Raw genomic sequence first — 14,268 nt, 5'->3', positions numbered from 1 at the left:
ACTTGTGTGTGGACTGACGAGGCTCCCTGTCCCTCTGACCCCTCCCTCGAACTGATTCTGAGCCATTTCTCTGCCCGCTGAGGTTTTAGCCCGAAGGGTAGGTAGGGGAACAGAAAGGATGAAAATCAAAGGCCGGCTTGCCTTGTCGGGGAGGGGTGGGGCGGAAGGGTTGGCAGAAATCATGTTTCCTTTTTCCATGCTCACCTCCAGTGGTAGAAAGACCTGAGGTTTGGGAGAGCTGGTTCTGTTTCTTACTGTGTTTCAAATTTGCTGGGTGACTTAGGGCTCTATTTCCTTATCTAAGAAACTAGGTGGAGGTGGGCAAACCGTTTCTGCAAACGGCTGGATGGCATGTGATCTCTTTGCAGCTACTCTGCACCACAGATAATCCCTAAGCGAATGGGCCTGACCACTCTCTCGTATTTACAAAAATGGAGGCGGGCAGATTTGGCCCCGGGCACCCCTGGACTAGACGCTCCCTTACGGGGCTTTCCCCACTAGTGTTCCGAGATCTATTATAGAGGGACCTACCATGCTGAGCTTCCTTGCAGAACGCGGACCGCTGCCTGACATGCCGTTTGTTGGTGTGTGCGTCTGCCGACTGTCTCCTTGACCAGACCATCCGTCCCGTGAAAGTGGGAACTTGGGCTGAATCCCACGTGCCTGGAAGTCTACTGAGTTCAGTACATACGTGCGGAGTGGTGAATTAACCTGTAAGAGTTTGTGGAAGGCCTGTCTGGTGCTGGACTGGCGAGGGGAGGAATGGGGGGAGGGCCCTGCTCCCAGGTTTGTGCACCGTGGGGCCGTGCTCAGGGCTTGGAATCATGGTGGGGTTATTTTACCAGCGCACCGAGGTGACACCGGAGCAGACGCCCCCCACTGCCCGGTTAGCTGTACACACTGCTGATAACAGGTCCATCATGCCTGAAACTTTGGGGTTCCCCTTTGGGTTGCTCTGCCCCCACACTCAGTCTGTCAGCAAGCTTTGTTGATCCCGCCTTCCCAGCGGCTCAAGTGCCTCCTGTTCTGTTCTCCGCGGCCAGCACCCCAGCCTCAGCCTTGCTGGCCACTGGCTCCCAGGGCGCCCCCCGCAAACCATTCTCCATGGAGGCTGCAGACAGGGTCTCTTTAAGATATGAAATGGAGCGGCTGTCTCCTGCGCCAGGTAAAGGGGCAAGCATTGCAGATAGAGGGCTGGGTTTGAGCTGTGTGACTTTGGGCAAGTGCCTGACCTCTCTGAGCCTCAGTTTCCTCATTTGCAACAGGACTCGTCCCTGGGAGGGCTGCTATCAGCATCAAGGGAGTGAATACATGAAAAGCACTCAGAACAGGAGAGTGTGGGGAGGGCTCCATGACTGCACGCCCGCACCAAGTTTCTCAGCCGCTTAGGATCTGGCAGTGGCTTCCCTTTGCACTTAGAATAAGATCCAAACTCTGACCCCAGCCGGGTCTCCCCACTCTCTCCCTTACTCCCCGAGTCCAGGGTCAGCCTGGTTTGCCAGGTGCTCGAACACACAGACTCGCTCCTGCCTTGGGGCCACCACATGCTGCTCCCTCTGTCCAGAATGCTTTGCCCGTCACCCCTCTCATAGCTTATGCTCGGGCCAAACGTCAGCTCCTTCAAGAGGTGGGCTCTCGCCCCCCTCGCCAACATCAGCCCCCGCCCCCGCCCCAGGCTCTGTTATAGCTTCTTACTTGGTTTTTCTGTTCATTGCGTTTAATGTAATCTTTTTTTCTGAACTTGCTGTTCGCTCCTTTTGCCGCCTCCCTCACCAGAGCCCCATGGCCTCCCAGCCTCTAGCGCACGTCGGCCCTCACAAGGCGCTCCGCTGTTACTGTCGAGGAGGTGAGTGGCCTCTAGCAGATCAGCTGCCTTTACTGTGTCTTGAGTGAAGAAATGAATGGATCCATGCGTGGCCGCTGCCACCTGCGGCTCCCCCTCGGTCCCTTCTGCCCTCCCTGGCCAGGTGATCCCTCTGTGCCCAGCCCTGAGCAGATCTGTGCTGTTCAGAAGCCTTCTTTCATGGCTCCCCAGTTCCTTCTGAGACAAGCACCCCTCTTCAGCCTGCTACCTGACACCATCCGTAGTCTCCCCTCCGGGCCTCCCTCACCTCATAGGCCCCCTCATTTAACTAAACTGGAGCCCCTGGGGTGTCCTGGAAGGGGGCCAAAGAAGGGTGGACAGTGCGCTGAGGAGCCCGAGGAGGGCCGGGGGGTGAGGCTGCATGGAGGAGCAGAGGAGGCAGCAAGGCCCCTGCGAGGCAGACAAGAACCAGACATGTGAGCGTGGCTTGGAGTCAGGGAGGCAGAGCGCGGCCAGGCCTGGGAGGAGCTTGAGCCCAGGGTGGGCATAGGGGAGTCCCGAGGCCGGGGGGCAGCAGGAGCCACTGTCCTTTGCTAGGGAAGTGGGGAACAGCAAGTGACCGACTTGGGGTGAGGGTGAAGGAAAGCAGAGAAACTTGGAGCAGGAGCACTGAGAAAAGGAGGGCAGATCGTGGAGCCTGGGGACAGGCGGCTGGGGGAGCTCTCGAAGGTGCTCTGGAAGGCCTTTGGTTGGCGAGCTTGGAGCTGGGGCTCAGCAGGCCACCCAGGCAGGATGGGAGGCAGGCAGTGGCAATTGTTCTGGACGCAGGGACGAATGTAGGTACGGGACTCATGGGAGCCAGGGGAGATGAGCTTCCCAAGGCAGGAGTACGGCACGGGGACGGAGGAGGCACCTCCATCCTGGGGCACAGGAGCCTCACCGCTGGTGGCAGAGTGCAGAGGTCGACCAAGACCAGACCAAGCTACCGAGGACTCAGAACAGCAGCATTTGATTCTCACGGTTCTGGCAGCGAGAAGCCCCAAACAAAGAGGCCATGCCTGCCTCAAAGACTCTAGGAAGAATCTTGCTTGCCTCTTCCAGGTTCTGGGGGCTCCCACAGTCCTTGGCTCCCGGCAGTGTAATTCCAGTCTCTGCCTCTGTTCGCGTGGCTCTCTCCCCGCCTCCGTCTGCGTGCCCTCTTCTGCTTCTGAGGACACAAGTCCTTGTGTTTGGGGCTCACCCTGATCCGGTATGACCTCCTCATACCTGGTGATATCTGTAAGGACTCTATTTCCAAATCAGGTCACATTCAGAGGTTCTGGGGAAACATGAATTTGGGGGAATACTCTTCAGCCCACTACAGCCGAGGTGGGGGGGGGGGGTGTAGTGGTGTCAGGAGCATGACCAAGCCTTGGTTATGGGTGGGCTGCCAAGAGACCCCTTTGAAGGAGTCTTTCCCAGAGCAGCCTGGGAGGGGGTAAGGTGTTAGCATTGAGGGCATGGGCTGCCTGTCTAGGGGGTTTGGGGCAAAGGCTGAAGGCCATGAAGTCAGAGAGGTTTTTCTTTCCTAAGGCAAACAAGAAGGAAGGCCCCGCAGTGAGAGAGAGAGAGAGAAAGAGAGAGAAGATGCAGACAGGGAGGGTGAGCGTTCACGGTGCAGTCTCCGGAAGTCAGCATAGGCCGGGGGGGAGAGAGTGTGCTCCACAGGGCTCTACACAGAAGCAGGGGAAGTAGGGAGTCTCATTCCAGAAACTCTCAGCAACTCTGCTTATCTTCTGGCAGGGATTCCAGGGAGATGTGAAAAAGGATTGCAGACTAAGGAGGGCCTCCAGGCCATTAAAGAGCAAGATTGACAGTGGCCCCAGGGAGCCGGGGCCTGGAGATGGCCCATGAGGCTGAGTGTCTGTGCCGTGCTCACAGGTCTGATGGGGGGCCTGTCCTTAGAGTGGCTGGGTCTGTCTGGCCGGCATCCTTCAGGGCCTTACCTGTCTGCTTCTGACCCGGCTTTGCTCTGCCCTTGGGCCCCTAGCCACCTATCATACCTGGGTGGATCGGGGCTCCTGTGTCCCTCACCTGTCTGGGCCCTGGAGCAGGCATTGTCCAGCCAGCCCTCCCAGCTCGTCCACACCACTGTTAGCTTCCCTGGGCCAGTGTCCCAAGCACGGGGCCTCGGAACCTACAGAGAGGACATCAGCTGCACCCCTGGGGGACACCTACCCTCTGCTCCCTTCCTGGCCAATGCCAGGGCAAGGGTGCCTCCCCTCCACATCCCAGGCCGGAGAGCTCGGCGATCGGAAGGAAGCAAGTTTGCAGCAGCAAACTATTCTTGGCTCCAGCCCACTCGCTGCTGCTAATTTCATGCCCCTGTGATCCAGGTAACGCTTTGCTGCCTCGAGCTGCCACCCCCGGGCCCGAATCGCTTTTTCTCGCCCCGCAGGAGCCCACTGCCTCCGCCGCCGTGCTCTTGCGGTGGGGGCTGCGCGAGGCTGCCTCTGAGCCGGGCGGCCGGGCTCCAAGTTAGCCTGCCACGGCTTGTGACTAATTTGCCGCACTTATTTCAAAGTGCCCAAATAGCATTCGGGGGAGAAGCAGCTTAACCAGGGCCTGCCAGAGATAAACGGGCTCATTTCAGGGCCTCCCTGCCCGAAGAAACCTCTTTACCTGGACGCTGAGCCCGGAATTAAATTCTTCCAGAAGAGATGCTTAGCACGGAGCCGCTCAGCGTGGCGGAGGAGGGGAAATGTTCCCCCTCGTAAAATGTTCCCCCTCGTAAAATGGGCCTCACATCTGGCCGGCTGGCTCTGGTGGGTTTTTAAATTGTGTCTGAAGAGCGGCTCTCCCCTTCGCCGGGCCAGAGTGTAACGGATGAATGTGACTTGCCCATCTCCATCACCAGTGGCTCAGGCACCCCGCACCCAGGCCGGAGCGGGGCTCCCCCACACCTGCCAGGCACCCCCCCCTCCGGGGTCTGGGTTTTGAGCCCCTCCTCTGCTGGGCCTGGGGGGCGGGGCTCTGCGGAGTCAGCCCAGGTCAGGGGAGAAGCTGGAAGCCGGCCTGGCTCTTCCCGACTCTCATGTCCCCTGGACCGTGCTCTGTGCTTGTCAGCGGACCGTGTCCGTCCATTTCGGGCGTCTGACAGAAGCGAGGGCTCTTCTCCGAATCCTTTTCCTTTTAACTCTACTCAGAACCACCGCTCTGTGGAAATGCCCTGGGAAATGGACCGTGGGGTTTAAGGAGCAGAGAGTTAACCGCAGAGGGGAGAGAAATCAAACCCGTCATTTGCTGGCTTGGGCAGGTCCCCCGTGTGTCGGGGCTGTGGCAGAGGGAAGACGCCGCCCTGATGGGACCTCAGAGTGTGCAAGCTGATCCCTGCTCACTGCTGGTGCTGGCCACTGGGGCTTCCGTGTGACCTGGTGCAATCCCAGGGACAGCATTGGAGCCTGTGCGTCTGTGAGGCAGGCCGCCTCAGCTAGAGCCCCTAAATGTCCCCCCACCCCACCCCTGCCCTGCATCAGAAGATCTGGCGCCAGCATGCGCCAGGTAGGCGCCTCTGTCTAGTTCATCCACCTGGTAGCCTCAGGCTCCTTATCTATAAAATGGGAGCAAACCCAGCGCTGCCTCGCCCTCACAGGCTGCCTTAAGAGCAAAGGGACGGGGGTCTGTGCAGGCCACATGTGAGCAGTTTTGTTCACTGGCAGTTTACCTGGCACGCTGCGGGGCTTCCGTGCCCCCACTCAGCTTACCTGCACCGTGTCATGGATGGCTCTGGTGTTCCCGCTGCCAGTGTGCTGAGCTCCGGGGGACTGCAGTGTGCAGGGAGATGGTTGAGGGCGGGGAGCTTAGAGGAGAAGCACGAGGAGCAGAAGCTTTCTGCTTTCTTCCTCACTGGGCTTCTCCTCCCATCAGGTTGGCGAATTCAGAACGGTGGCCGATGGGGCCGCTGTCTCCCATTAGCACCCTGAAAGAGAAGGGTGGGTGCCGTGGCTCCATGCCGCCTCTCCCGGGACGTCTGGGCTGAATGCATGGCACAGTGCAGTTTTGTCATAGCTCAGTAGATTCCTGTCAATGCCGAGGAAGGCCTCAGGGAGTCTGTTCCAACAAAGGCACTTGGGTCCGAGTCGTAGGTGGCAAAGAAGCAACCCTCCGGGCCTTTGCATGTGCTGTTCCCGCCTCTTGGAGTGCACTCTCTCTCCCCCTGCCAGCGCCCCCACCTCCCTATATCCGTCTGGCAAACTTCCCCCAGCCTTTCAGGGCCTCCTGAGGGACCTCCCCCCCAGGCCTCTCTTTCCCTCCTCCACCATACCTTGTGTCCCTTGTACTCAAGCTGGAGGATGGTGCCAGGCTTCATGCTCCCAGAGGCATATACCAGGCCACCAGCACATGCAGGGCACACGGGGGTGGCCACATTTTCAGGAAACAAAGGAGTGGGTTGCTGATTGGATGGGCAGCAGCCGCTGGCCATGTGGAAGTCCGTGGGATTACCAGCCTCTGGGGCTCCCGACTACTGAGGCAGAGAACCCTGCTCAGAGAGGCCCCGTCATCCCACCATGTCCTGCCCTGCTGATCCCACCCATCTTCAGCCCTGCCTGCTTGCTGAATCACACGGTTTCCTACCTGCAGGAACGACCCCCCCCCCCCCAGGACATAGGTTTTCTGTGGACTCTATAAACAGGGCTGCCATGTGGCACAACTGTGAGGGGATTCACTCATCTCGTCGCTTCAGGATTGGTGCTCTCAGCCTCTGCTGTCCCCCGAGGTGACCCAGTGCCACTGCCCCGGGGCTCTCCTTGTCCCTCTACTCCTACATGGCCAGCGCTGGCCTTTGGGGTCTTTGGGTTCACCTCTGGAGGTAGAGGCCATGTTCATCAGTCATGTTGTGGGGCAGCTGGTGTGACAATAGCAACAGAGCCTTTTGCGGGAGCTCCTAGGAACGAGGCACAAGTACAAGTCATCCCCACACGTGGCATGACATACAATTGCCCTATGGGATGGAAAGGATGGATTGCTTTGGAGGAGGCAGGACTGTCACCAATGTGTTTGAACCAGTATTCACATGTTTTTACATTTTCTGGAGTAAAATGGGAGAAGGGGGCCCAACATCCCTTGCAGGCAAACGAGACGAAGCTAGGAAGGAAATGCCAGCTGCAGGCCTGCAAAGGGTGTAATCCAGGATGGAAAGTAGGGCCTTCACTGCTGGATGTTTCTTAGAAAGGAGCCCGAGGCCACCCGTTATGTGTGAATATACCATCTCAGGGTGCACTGTCCTAGGAAAGCAAGAGTGAGGGAAAAGGGAAGTGAGGCAGGGATGGGAGAGAGCAAACGCAGGCTCGCCACAGCTTTGCAACAAAACACAGCTGGTCGCTTGGGCACCCAGCATGAATCCAGAGAAGCCACATGGGGCCACCCACCACATTTTAGACCAGTTCGTGGGGGGAGAAGAAAGTCGAGAAGTTTATCTCTTGTCTCCTTCCCATTTCCTGCCTCTTGTTGGTCAAAGCCTATGTCATGGGGCTTTTCCTCTCCCCACTTCAGAGAGTGTCACCTGACCCCTCCCACCGTCTCCCAGGGAGCGAGAGCCTCAAGCGTGGGGCCTGGGCAGTGCACAGCACAGGGGTCTCTCCCTTGCAGTCGGCTCCTTCTCTGGGGGCAGCAGCAGCAGTGGCTTTATGGCCCGAGGGGCGGGCAAGGTGAGCAGATCTGGGGTGACACATAAGCTAAATCCTGTTTTTTGGAATCTGCACACAATGAGCCTAATTTCAGCAAAGGATTTGATGAGGAAAGTCGAAGAGGACTTACGCCAGCAAGCATAACCTTGTTTCCCTCGCAGGCAGATACATTGGTCTTTGTGTCTGGCTGTCCCTGTTTTCATCGAGGAACTGAATGTAAACTACACCAAGAGGCAGCAGTGTGCAGAAAAACTCTGGATAGTAGGAGCTCAGCGGTCCCAAGCCCTCGTTCATTAGGAATGTATTGCTGTGTAACAAAATACTACACACTCCAGCGGCTTAACACGACACGCGTTTATTATCTCACAGTGCCTGTGGGCCAGGAGTCGGGGTGCAGCCTGACAGAGTCCTCAGCTCAGGGTCTTACACGGCCACAATCACAGGCTCAGCCAGGGCTGCGGTCTCACCAGAGGCTCGGCTGGAGAAGGATCACTTCCAGGCTTACTTGGGTTGTTGGGAGAATTCAATTCCTTGCAGTCACAGGACTGAGAGCTTCAGTTTCTTGCTGGTATTGACCAGAAACTTCTCTGAGCAACTAGGGGTCACCTGAAGTTCTTGCCACTTGGGGTTCCCCAGGATGGCCCCTTGCATCCTCTGAGCCATCAAGGGAGAAAGAAAAGGCACCCAGCAAGACACGTGCTACCATCTCGTGTAACGTTATCCCATACACGTCATCCTGTATGTCCGCCCCTTTGCCATATTCTCTTGGTTAGAAGCAAGTCACAGGTCCCACCCACACTTAGCAGAGGGCGTCTCATACAAGGGCGTGAGCACAAGAGGCTGGGACCGTGGGGACCACCTAGAGAGTCTGCCCACCACATTTTGCTAGAACTCTACTTACAGGCAAAAGCAGCAAGTAAGTAACCCCCCCCACACACACACACAACATGTTCATATCAGGAACTAAGTTAAAAAAAAAAAAAAAAAGCTCCATGGGGTGTGCTGAGTCAGCCTACACAACCATCTACAGCCCCCCATCCGCACCAGTAGAAAAATGGCCCAGAGTCCAGCCCATTCTGCCCCTCCTGCACGCTCTTTGAAAAGCCGAGAAAATAGGCTCCGTCAACAGAAAGGGAGGCAGAGCCTTATCCGTTTTCAATATTTAAAACGCTTTCCAACATTAAAAGGACAATTTTCTGCTTAAATATCAGCAGACCAGAACATTCAATTACCTAGAAAATCCCCATTCCTAAAATGTTCAGGGGACCTGAGCCTGCTCGAAAAAGCAAGGACAGAGACCCTGCATCCCATGCGATGGTTTTCGTAGACTTGCCACGGATTGAGCCGCCACTGAAGGAAGGGAGCCCTGGGGGGGGGGGGCTCGGATTTGGGGCCGTCTTGGTCGGCCCCCACCTGCGGCTGTCTCTTCCTCGCGGCCCTTCTCCGTGGTTCCCGCCTGCCGCCTGCCTGGCCTCACGTAGGCGCAGCCACTGTGTCAAGACGTAATTGACTGAGTGCCTCGGACCAGTCCAGGCTCTACTGAGCCCATCAGGGCAGGGACAATGAGGTGGCACCTCAAAGGAGGAAGGCTATTTCTAAGGCTCATGGTTGATGGCCCGCACTCGCTGTGATTACCATTTTAATTGCAAGGCCGCCACCACCTTATATTCGGGGTGCAGATTTCAAAGACCACAAAGCACTCTGCAGGCTTTAAAAAGGGACCATGGAACAGTCAGTTTCAGACCAGAAGGAGCTCATTATGATACCTTTCTCTCTCGGGCGCCACGTTGCAATCAGACTCTCCCAGAAAGGACAGATCTGACCCTCTGTTTCAAGGTCTGACTCAGATCCCACCTCCTCTGGGACCTTTCCCCAAACCCGTATTCATTCCCATTCTCTCACAGGATCCGCCTCCCTGGTCCACTCCCCGCCCTGGAACCCTTCTTCTAGAACTCACCACTCCCACCTCTGATTTGGCAAAAACAAAAACCCACAGAATTCTGACATCTCTTCCCATGGCGTTTTGAGATGCAAGTACCTTCACACTCTATCTTCCACTCCCAGTGGGATGCTTCCTTCTTAGCGGGCAGGAAGCGTGTCTCATTCTGTGTAGTGATCCCTGTAACTGGCCCAGTGCTCTGCACGTCGGCGAGGTTTCTGCACACGTTGTCCCTTGCGCTTGGTACATTTGTAACTCAAAATATTGCCTCAGTTAAGTCCAACTTTGTGAGCTTTCCAGAGAAGAATGCTCACAACTTCTTTTTTATTTTTCAGAGTAAAAAACATACTTAATATAAAGCCTTTGTATTGGGCACACAGGAAATGCTTAATACGTGTCATCTGTTCTCGTGGCTTAACACCCATGGTCATTACCAACCTGGGGTTCATGGTTTGACATACAGTGACCAAAACCAAGGTATGTCAGCCCTTTCCGATTTTTAAAGACAGGTCTATTGAGGAGTAAAGGATGTGCAGTAACATCTTCCCTGAGGAGTGGGCAGTCCTCTGAGTTTGGAGAACCAGGTGTAGCTGCCACACAGCTTCTCGAGCTCTGAGCTCCAGCACATTGTAATCAGCAGCTCTTCATCGTGTGGTCTCATGCATGTGTCATCTGGAATACCCTGCAACCGCTTCCAGAAAAAATGCCCTTTTCCCTCCTCTTGGCCAGTCTAGGAGCCATTTCCCAAAGTGGCTTTGACCTTGGGTAGCATCTCTACTGAGGGAGCAAATGCAGAGTCAGAACAAAGTTTCCCCGTGGGCGTCAGGGTTGGTGTATTTCTAAGAGGCCTCACTTGGTTGCAAGAACACGAGGATGTGGTTGGGTCATAACAAAGCCCATTCGGTTAGTTGAAATCTGGCGGTAGCAAAGCAGGCTGGTCGGGCACAGTCTTTCTGCGTGTACAGGCTCACAGTTGAGTCCTGTCCCTTTGGCCCATCGTGGGTGGGACGGGACGGGGAGAGCAGGTGGGAGCATGGGCTGTAGAGCATTAGGGGCCTCTCTGAGGGCAAGGACAAGGTCCGATCCTAACTTACATCCCCAGCACTTCGCACAGCTCATATCGGTGTCTGTTGAGTGACCGAGTGAGTGGTCGTTGGTCACAGTGGGGCGGGACCGTGCCGTCTTGGGGTAGACCTATCCATCACTCACTGGTTTCTGAAGACAGAGGGAGAAGCCCCCAGGAGGGCCTCCCACCCAACCCCGGTGACGTCAGCAGCCCCCTCATTTCTGTGCTTGCAGAACTACTTCGAGAGCTACCTGACCGTTGCCTCCACCGTCTCGTCTGTGCTGTGCCTCATGGCGAACTTCCTCCTCGTCAACAGGTAGGCTGCGTTCCTTGTCTGCCAGCCCCCGCCCTTCCCTCCAGCCATCTCCGCGCACCTCTCGCTCACGGCTGCTGCTTTTCTGCTCGCCTCGGGGGCAGCCCCCCAAGTAGGAGGCCAGCAGGGAAGACTGAGAGGTCAGACCGGTGACCCGCCGAGGGAAGCCGGGGCAGGGAGCTGGACTTTCACTTCCCAGCCACACGCTGGGACACCGCGTCAGCAGCCAGCAGGAGGCATGTGGGGACTCGGCTCTTCCTCCTTTGCCATCTGGGACGCCTGTCTGTCACCAGCTGCCTGGGCTGCTGATGGGGCGGCCCGAGGCCAGCATGTGGATGGCGGGGGCGGGCCTGGGGTGTAAGGCTTGTGGAAGCTGGTCTTCTAAGCATTTCTTTTCTTTTTTTTCTTTTTTATGGTTTTTAAGATGCATTTATTTTAGAGATAGATAGAGATGGGAGAGCTTGGGGGAGGAGCAGAGGGAGAGGGACAAGCAGACTCCACACTGAATGCAGAGCCCAATGTAGGGTTTGATCCAACGACCCTGAGATCATGACCTGAGCTGAAATGAAGAGTCAGACGCTTAACCGACTGAGCCACGCAGACACCCCCTCAAGTGTTTCTGAGAGTGTGAGAAGTTAAGAGCCCGGTACCCCATGATTCTGGCTCTCGCTCCATGGGGTAGGCCATCAGCTCATGGGTTGATTACTCACAGAGGCTCAGTGGGGACCTCCTGACAGTGTGTTGGAGTGGGGGCTGGGAGAGAGCCCCCCAGCTGCGCTGTGGAAGAAGGAATGATGTAGGAGACAGCCGGGCAAGTTAGCATGGCCCGTAGACCCACCAGGGTACCCTTGCCTCAACTTAGGTTTGCAGGAGCACCAGCCCTAGCGGCTTTGCCCACATTTCCCCTAAGCTACCGCCAGGAACCTTCTCTGGGCACAGCTGCCTGAAACCTTAGGCCCCTGCTGGCAAATCAGTTTTACCCAGCACTGCTAACTTTGCAGGACCAGCCTGGATCTCTGGTGGAACGGGACTCCAAGGCATGTCTGGCCTCAGGGAGTGCGCTGCGATAGGTTGGTGGCGTCTGCTCTGAGCACAGGAGGAGCGAGGCGGCATGTGGGCTAAGCCTGGGTGGACCAGTGCTTCCAAACACACTGTGCTGCGGGGCCATTGCAACGATCTGTCGCGGCATTCAGATCCCACAGCGTGGTTGTGGCTTCAACACTAACAGTAATGAGTATGTCTCATGATCGGGGCATCATCGGGCTCCGTGGGCGGCTCTGACTCGCTGCCTCTCGTGGCTGCAGACAGCTTGGGCTGGACCTGCTCACCCTCTCGGGCACCATCTCCTTCTCCTCTCTTCCACCCTCCCCTCCCTTCCCCGTGGTCTCTGGCACATACCTGGCTCAGGTAGCAGGACGTTTCATCTTGTGGCTGAAGAGCAAGGGCTCAGGAGAGCAAGGCAGAAGCTACACGGTTTCTGTAACCCGGTCTCTGCAGCAACGTGACGAGTGTCACTTATGCCGGACTCAGCTGGGCAAGCACTCACCCAGCCCACTTGGTTTCAAGGGGACACACACCCACCTGTCAGTGGAAGGAGAGGCAAAGAATTTGCACCCATTTTAAAACCAAAGTGCAGGCTGTAAGGGCGAAAAGCAGAATGGGACACACATGGCCTGAGGGCCTTGCAACCCCAATCGTAAACCAACTGACCCTTAACCTGCCTCCTCGTGCCTTCCCCTGGTGCACGGGGTTACCCTCAGTATCCTCAAAGGTGGGGTGCAGCCTCCAGAGGACCCCCTCCTGCAGGAGGAATGAGTGGAGGAATGGAGCTCAGAGCAGGGCCAAGTGTTCCCTCAGCACTGCTGGTCCCTGGAGGGAAGTGCTGCAGGAGAGAAGGCAGGAAGAAGGGAAGGGGACACAAGGGAGGAGGATGAGGAAGAGGGGGTGACAGCTGAGGTGGTGGAGGCCCCCTTGGTCTCTCACCACCCCCCTCTTTTCCAGGACTCTCTCAGGATCCTCTCTGTCCGTTCGCCTGGCTGGCCCTGAGGATACGGGTTTGTCCAGCGGGGACAGCCCGGGCTCGTATAAGTGAGAGCCCCCACCCCCTTCTAGATCTGGCGTCGTTGTCTGAACTATAACAAGGGGTGAGGCCTGGTGACACACAGTAACCTGAGAGGGAGACCATGACATTAGCCACTTTTCAGGCGGAAGTCCGGAGCTGTATCCAAGACCACAGGACCTGTGAGGGGTGGCCCAAGCTGGTGTTGTGCCTCCTCTGTGGTCATGAGATCCAGCAGACCAGAAGCCAGCCTGGGACAGGGGTCAGCTGGGGCAGGGAAGGTCGACCCTCAGGACGCGAGGTTAGCGCCTCCGAGCACATGCGCCCTTAGAGCTTTGTCTCCTTTAACCCTCCCACCAACCAGAGAGCAGAAACTTGGTACCTTCTTTTACAGATGGGAAGATAGGCTCGCAGAGGTCACGTGACCACCAACAGGGTGAAGCCAGATAGGAACTGGGATCCTTCTCACCCCACACTTGTACTTGGAAACTCTGGGCTCCCTGGCCCCTCCCTGCCACCAGAGCCATACCTCAGAGCCTTCTGGTGAGGGTCTCTGCCGTGGCTTCAGGCAGGAAGGAAGGAGGTGGTAAAGGGGGTGTAGGTCTGTCTGCAGTGGGGACAGGGGACCGCCTAGGCAGTCACCCTCCCAAGGTCAGGCAGGCTGTTGGCTTTGAAGTCTCAGCATTATAGGGCATCTTCGAGAAGGTCCAGCCTACCCCAGGGCCTGCCCTTGCCCTTTCCTGCCTATAGGAGGGGGCGAAGGCCATGTGGGGAGTGCTCATGGGCCTCCGTCTGTTTCTGGGTTGTGGAAAGATGGTTTGGGGCTAAGCTGTTTTTTATTTAATGTGCGAGATTGAAACGTCTCCTTTTTCCCTCCTGGAGAACCCTGGCTCTCTGACCGGCTCATCCATAATCTCCAAGTGTTTTATTATGTTAAATCTGTAGCATCATAAATACTTATGAGGAGGATTTACATTTGAGAGACTTATGAAGAAATCAGTCCCCTGGGGTCCTGAGCCCTCTCGAGCAAGCGGGTGGGGAGCTGGCAGCCCTCTCCCAGAATCTCACATTCCTGTGGCCTGCCCCAGGGTCCCAGGGCTGAAGTAGTTATCGCGGCCATCTCTTGCCCCAGAGCAGAGCCACTGCCACCAGGGCAACACTTGTCTAGGCTTTCTCTACCATCCTAACGGCACCACTGTCCCCTGGGCCACTCTCCCAGGTGGAAGAAGCAGAGTGAGGCCAGAGTGAGTGCCTCCGTCACTGCATGAGGGGTGGGCTTCGTGCGGCACGTTTATAAAGCTTCGTGGGCATTGAAGAGAGCCCCACGCAAGACCCCTGAGGACCTGGGGCCCAGGGATGGGGCTCAGGTGCAGCATGGGTCACGTGGCAGGTAATTTGCAGGCAAGGAGGAGGCCTGTGCA

The 14,268-nt window shown here is 56.8% G+C and overlaps 1 protein-coding gene across 5 annotated transcripts in view; it reads left to right on the top strand.

Moving 5' to 3' along the window:
- Positions 1–14,268, top strand: part of SLC29A3 (solute carrier family 29 member 3) — a 51,358-nt gene that overhangs the window by 12,858 nt on the left and 24,232 nt on the right. For all 5 annotated transcript variants that reach the window (XR_015724831.1, XR_015724830.1, XM_087863054.1 and 2 more), the window contains exon 3: positions 10,709–10,791. Coding sequence is in view for 3 of the 5 variants with exons in the window: in XM_087863054.1 (XP_087719180.1) it covers positions 10,709–10,791 (83 nt within the window). In the remaining 2 variants the exon portion in view is untranslated. The remainder of the gene's footprint in view (positions 1–10,708; positions 10,792–14,268) is intronic.

Source organism: Ursus americanus, chromosome 6 (genome assembly GCF_024610735.1).
Source record: "Ursus americanus isolate L20-20 chromosome 6, mUrsAme1.1.p, whole genome shotgun sequence".
In the NCBI taxonomy this organism is placed as follows: domain Eukaryota; kingdom Metazoa; phylum Chordata; class Mammalia; order Carnivora; family Ursidae; genus Ursus; species Ursus americanus.
The sequence above is the reverse complement of the archived record's forward strand: the minus strand, read 5'-3'. Positions and strand labels throughout refer to the sequence as shown.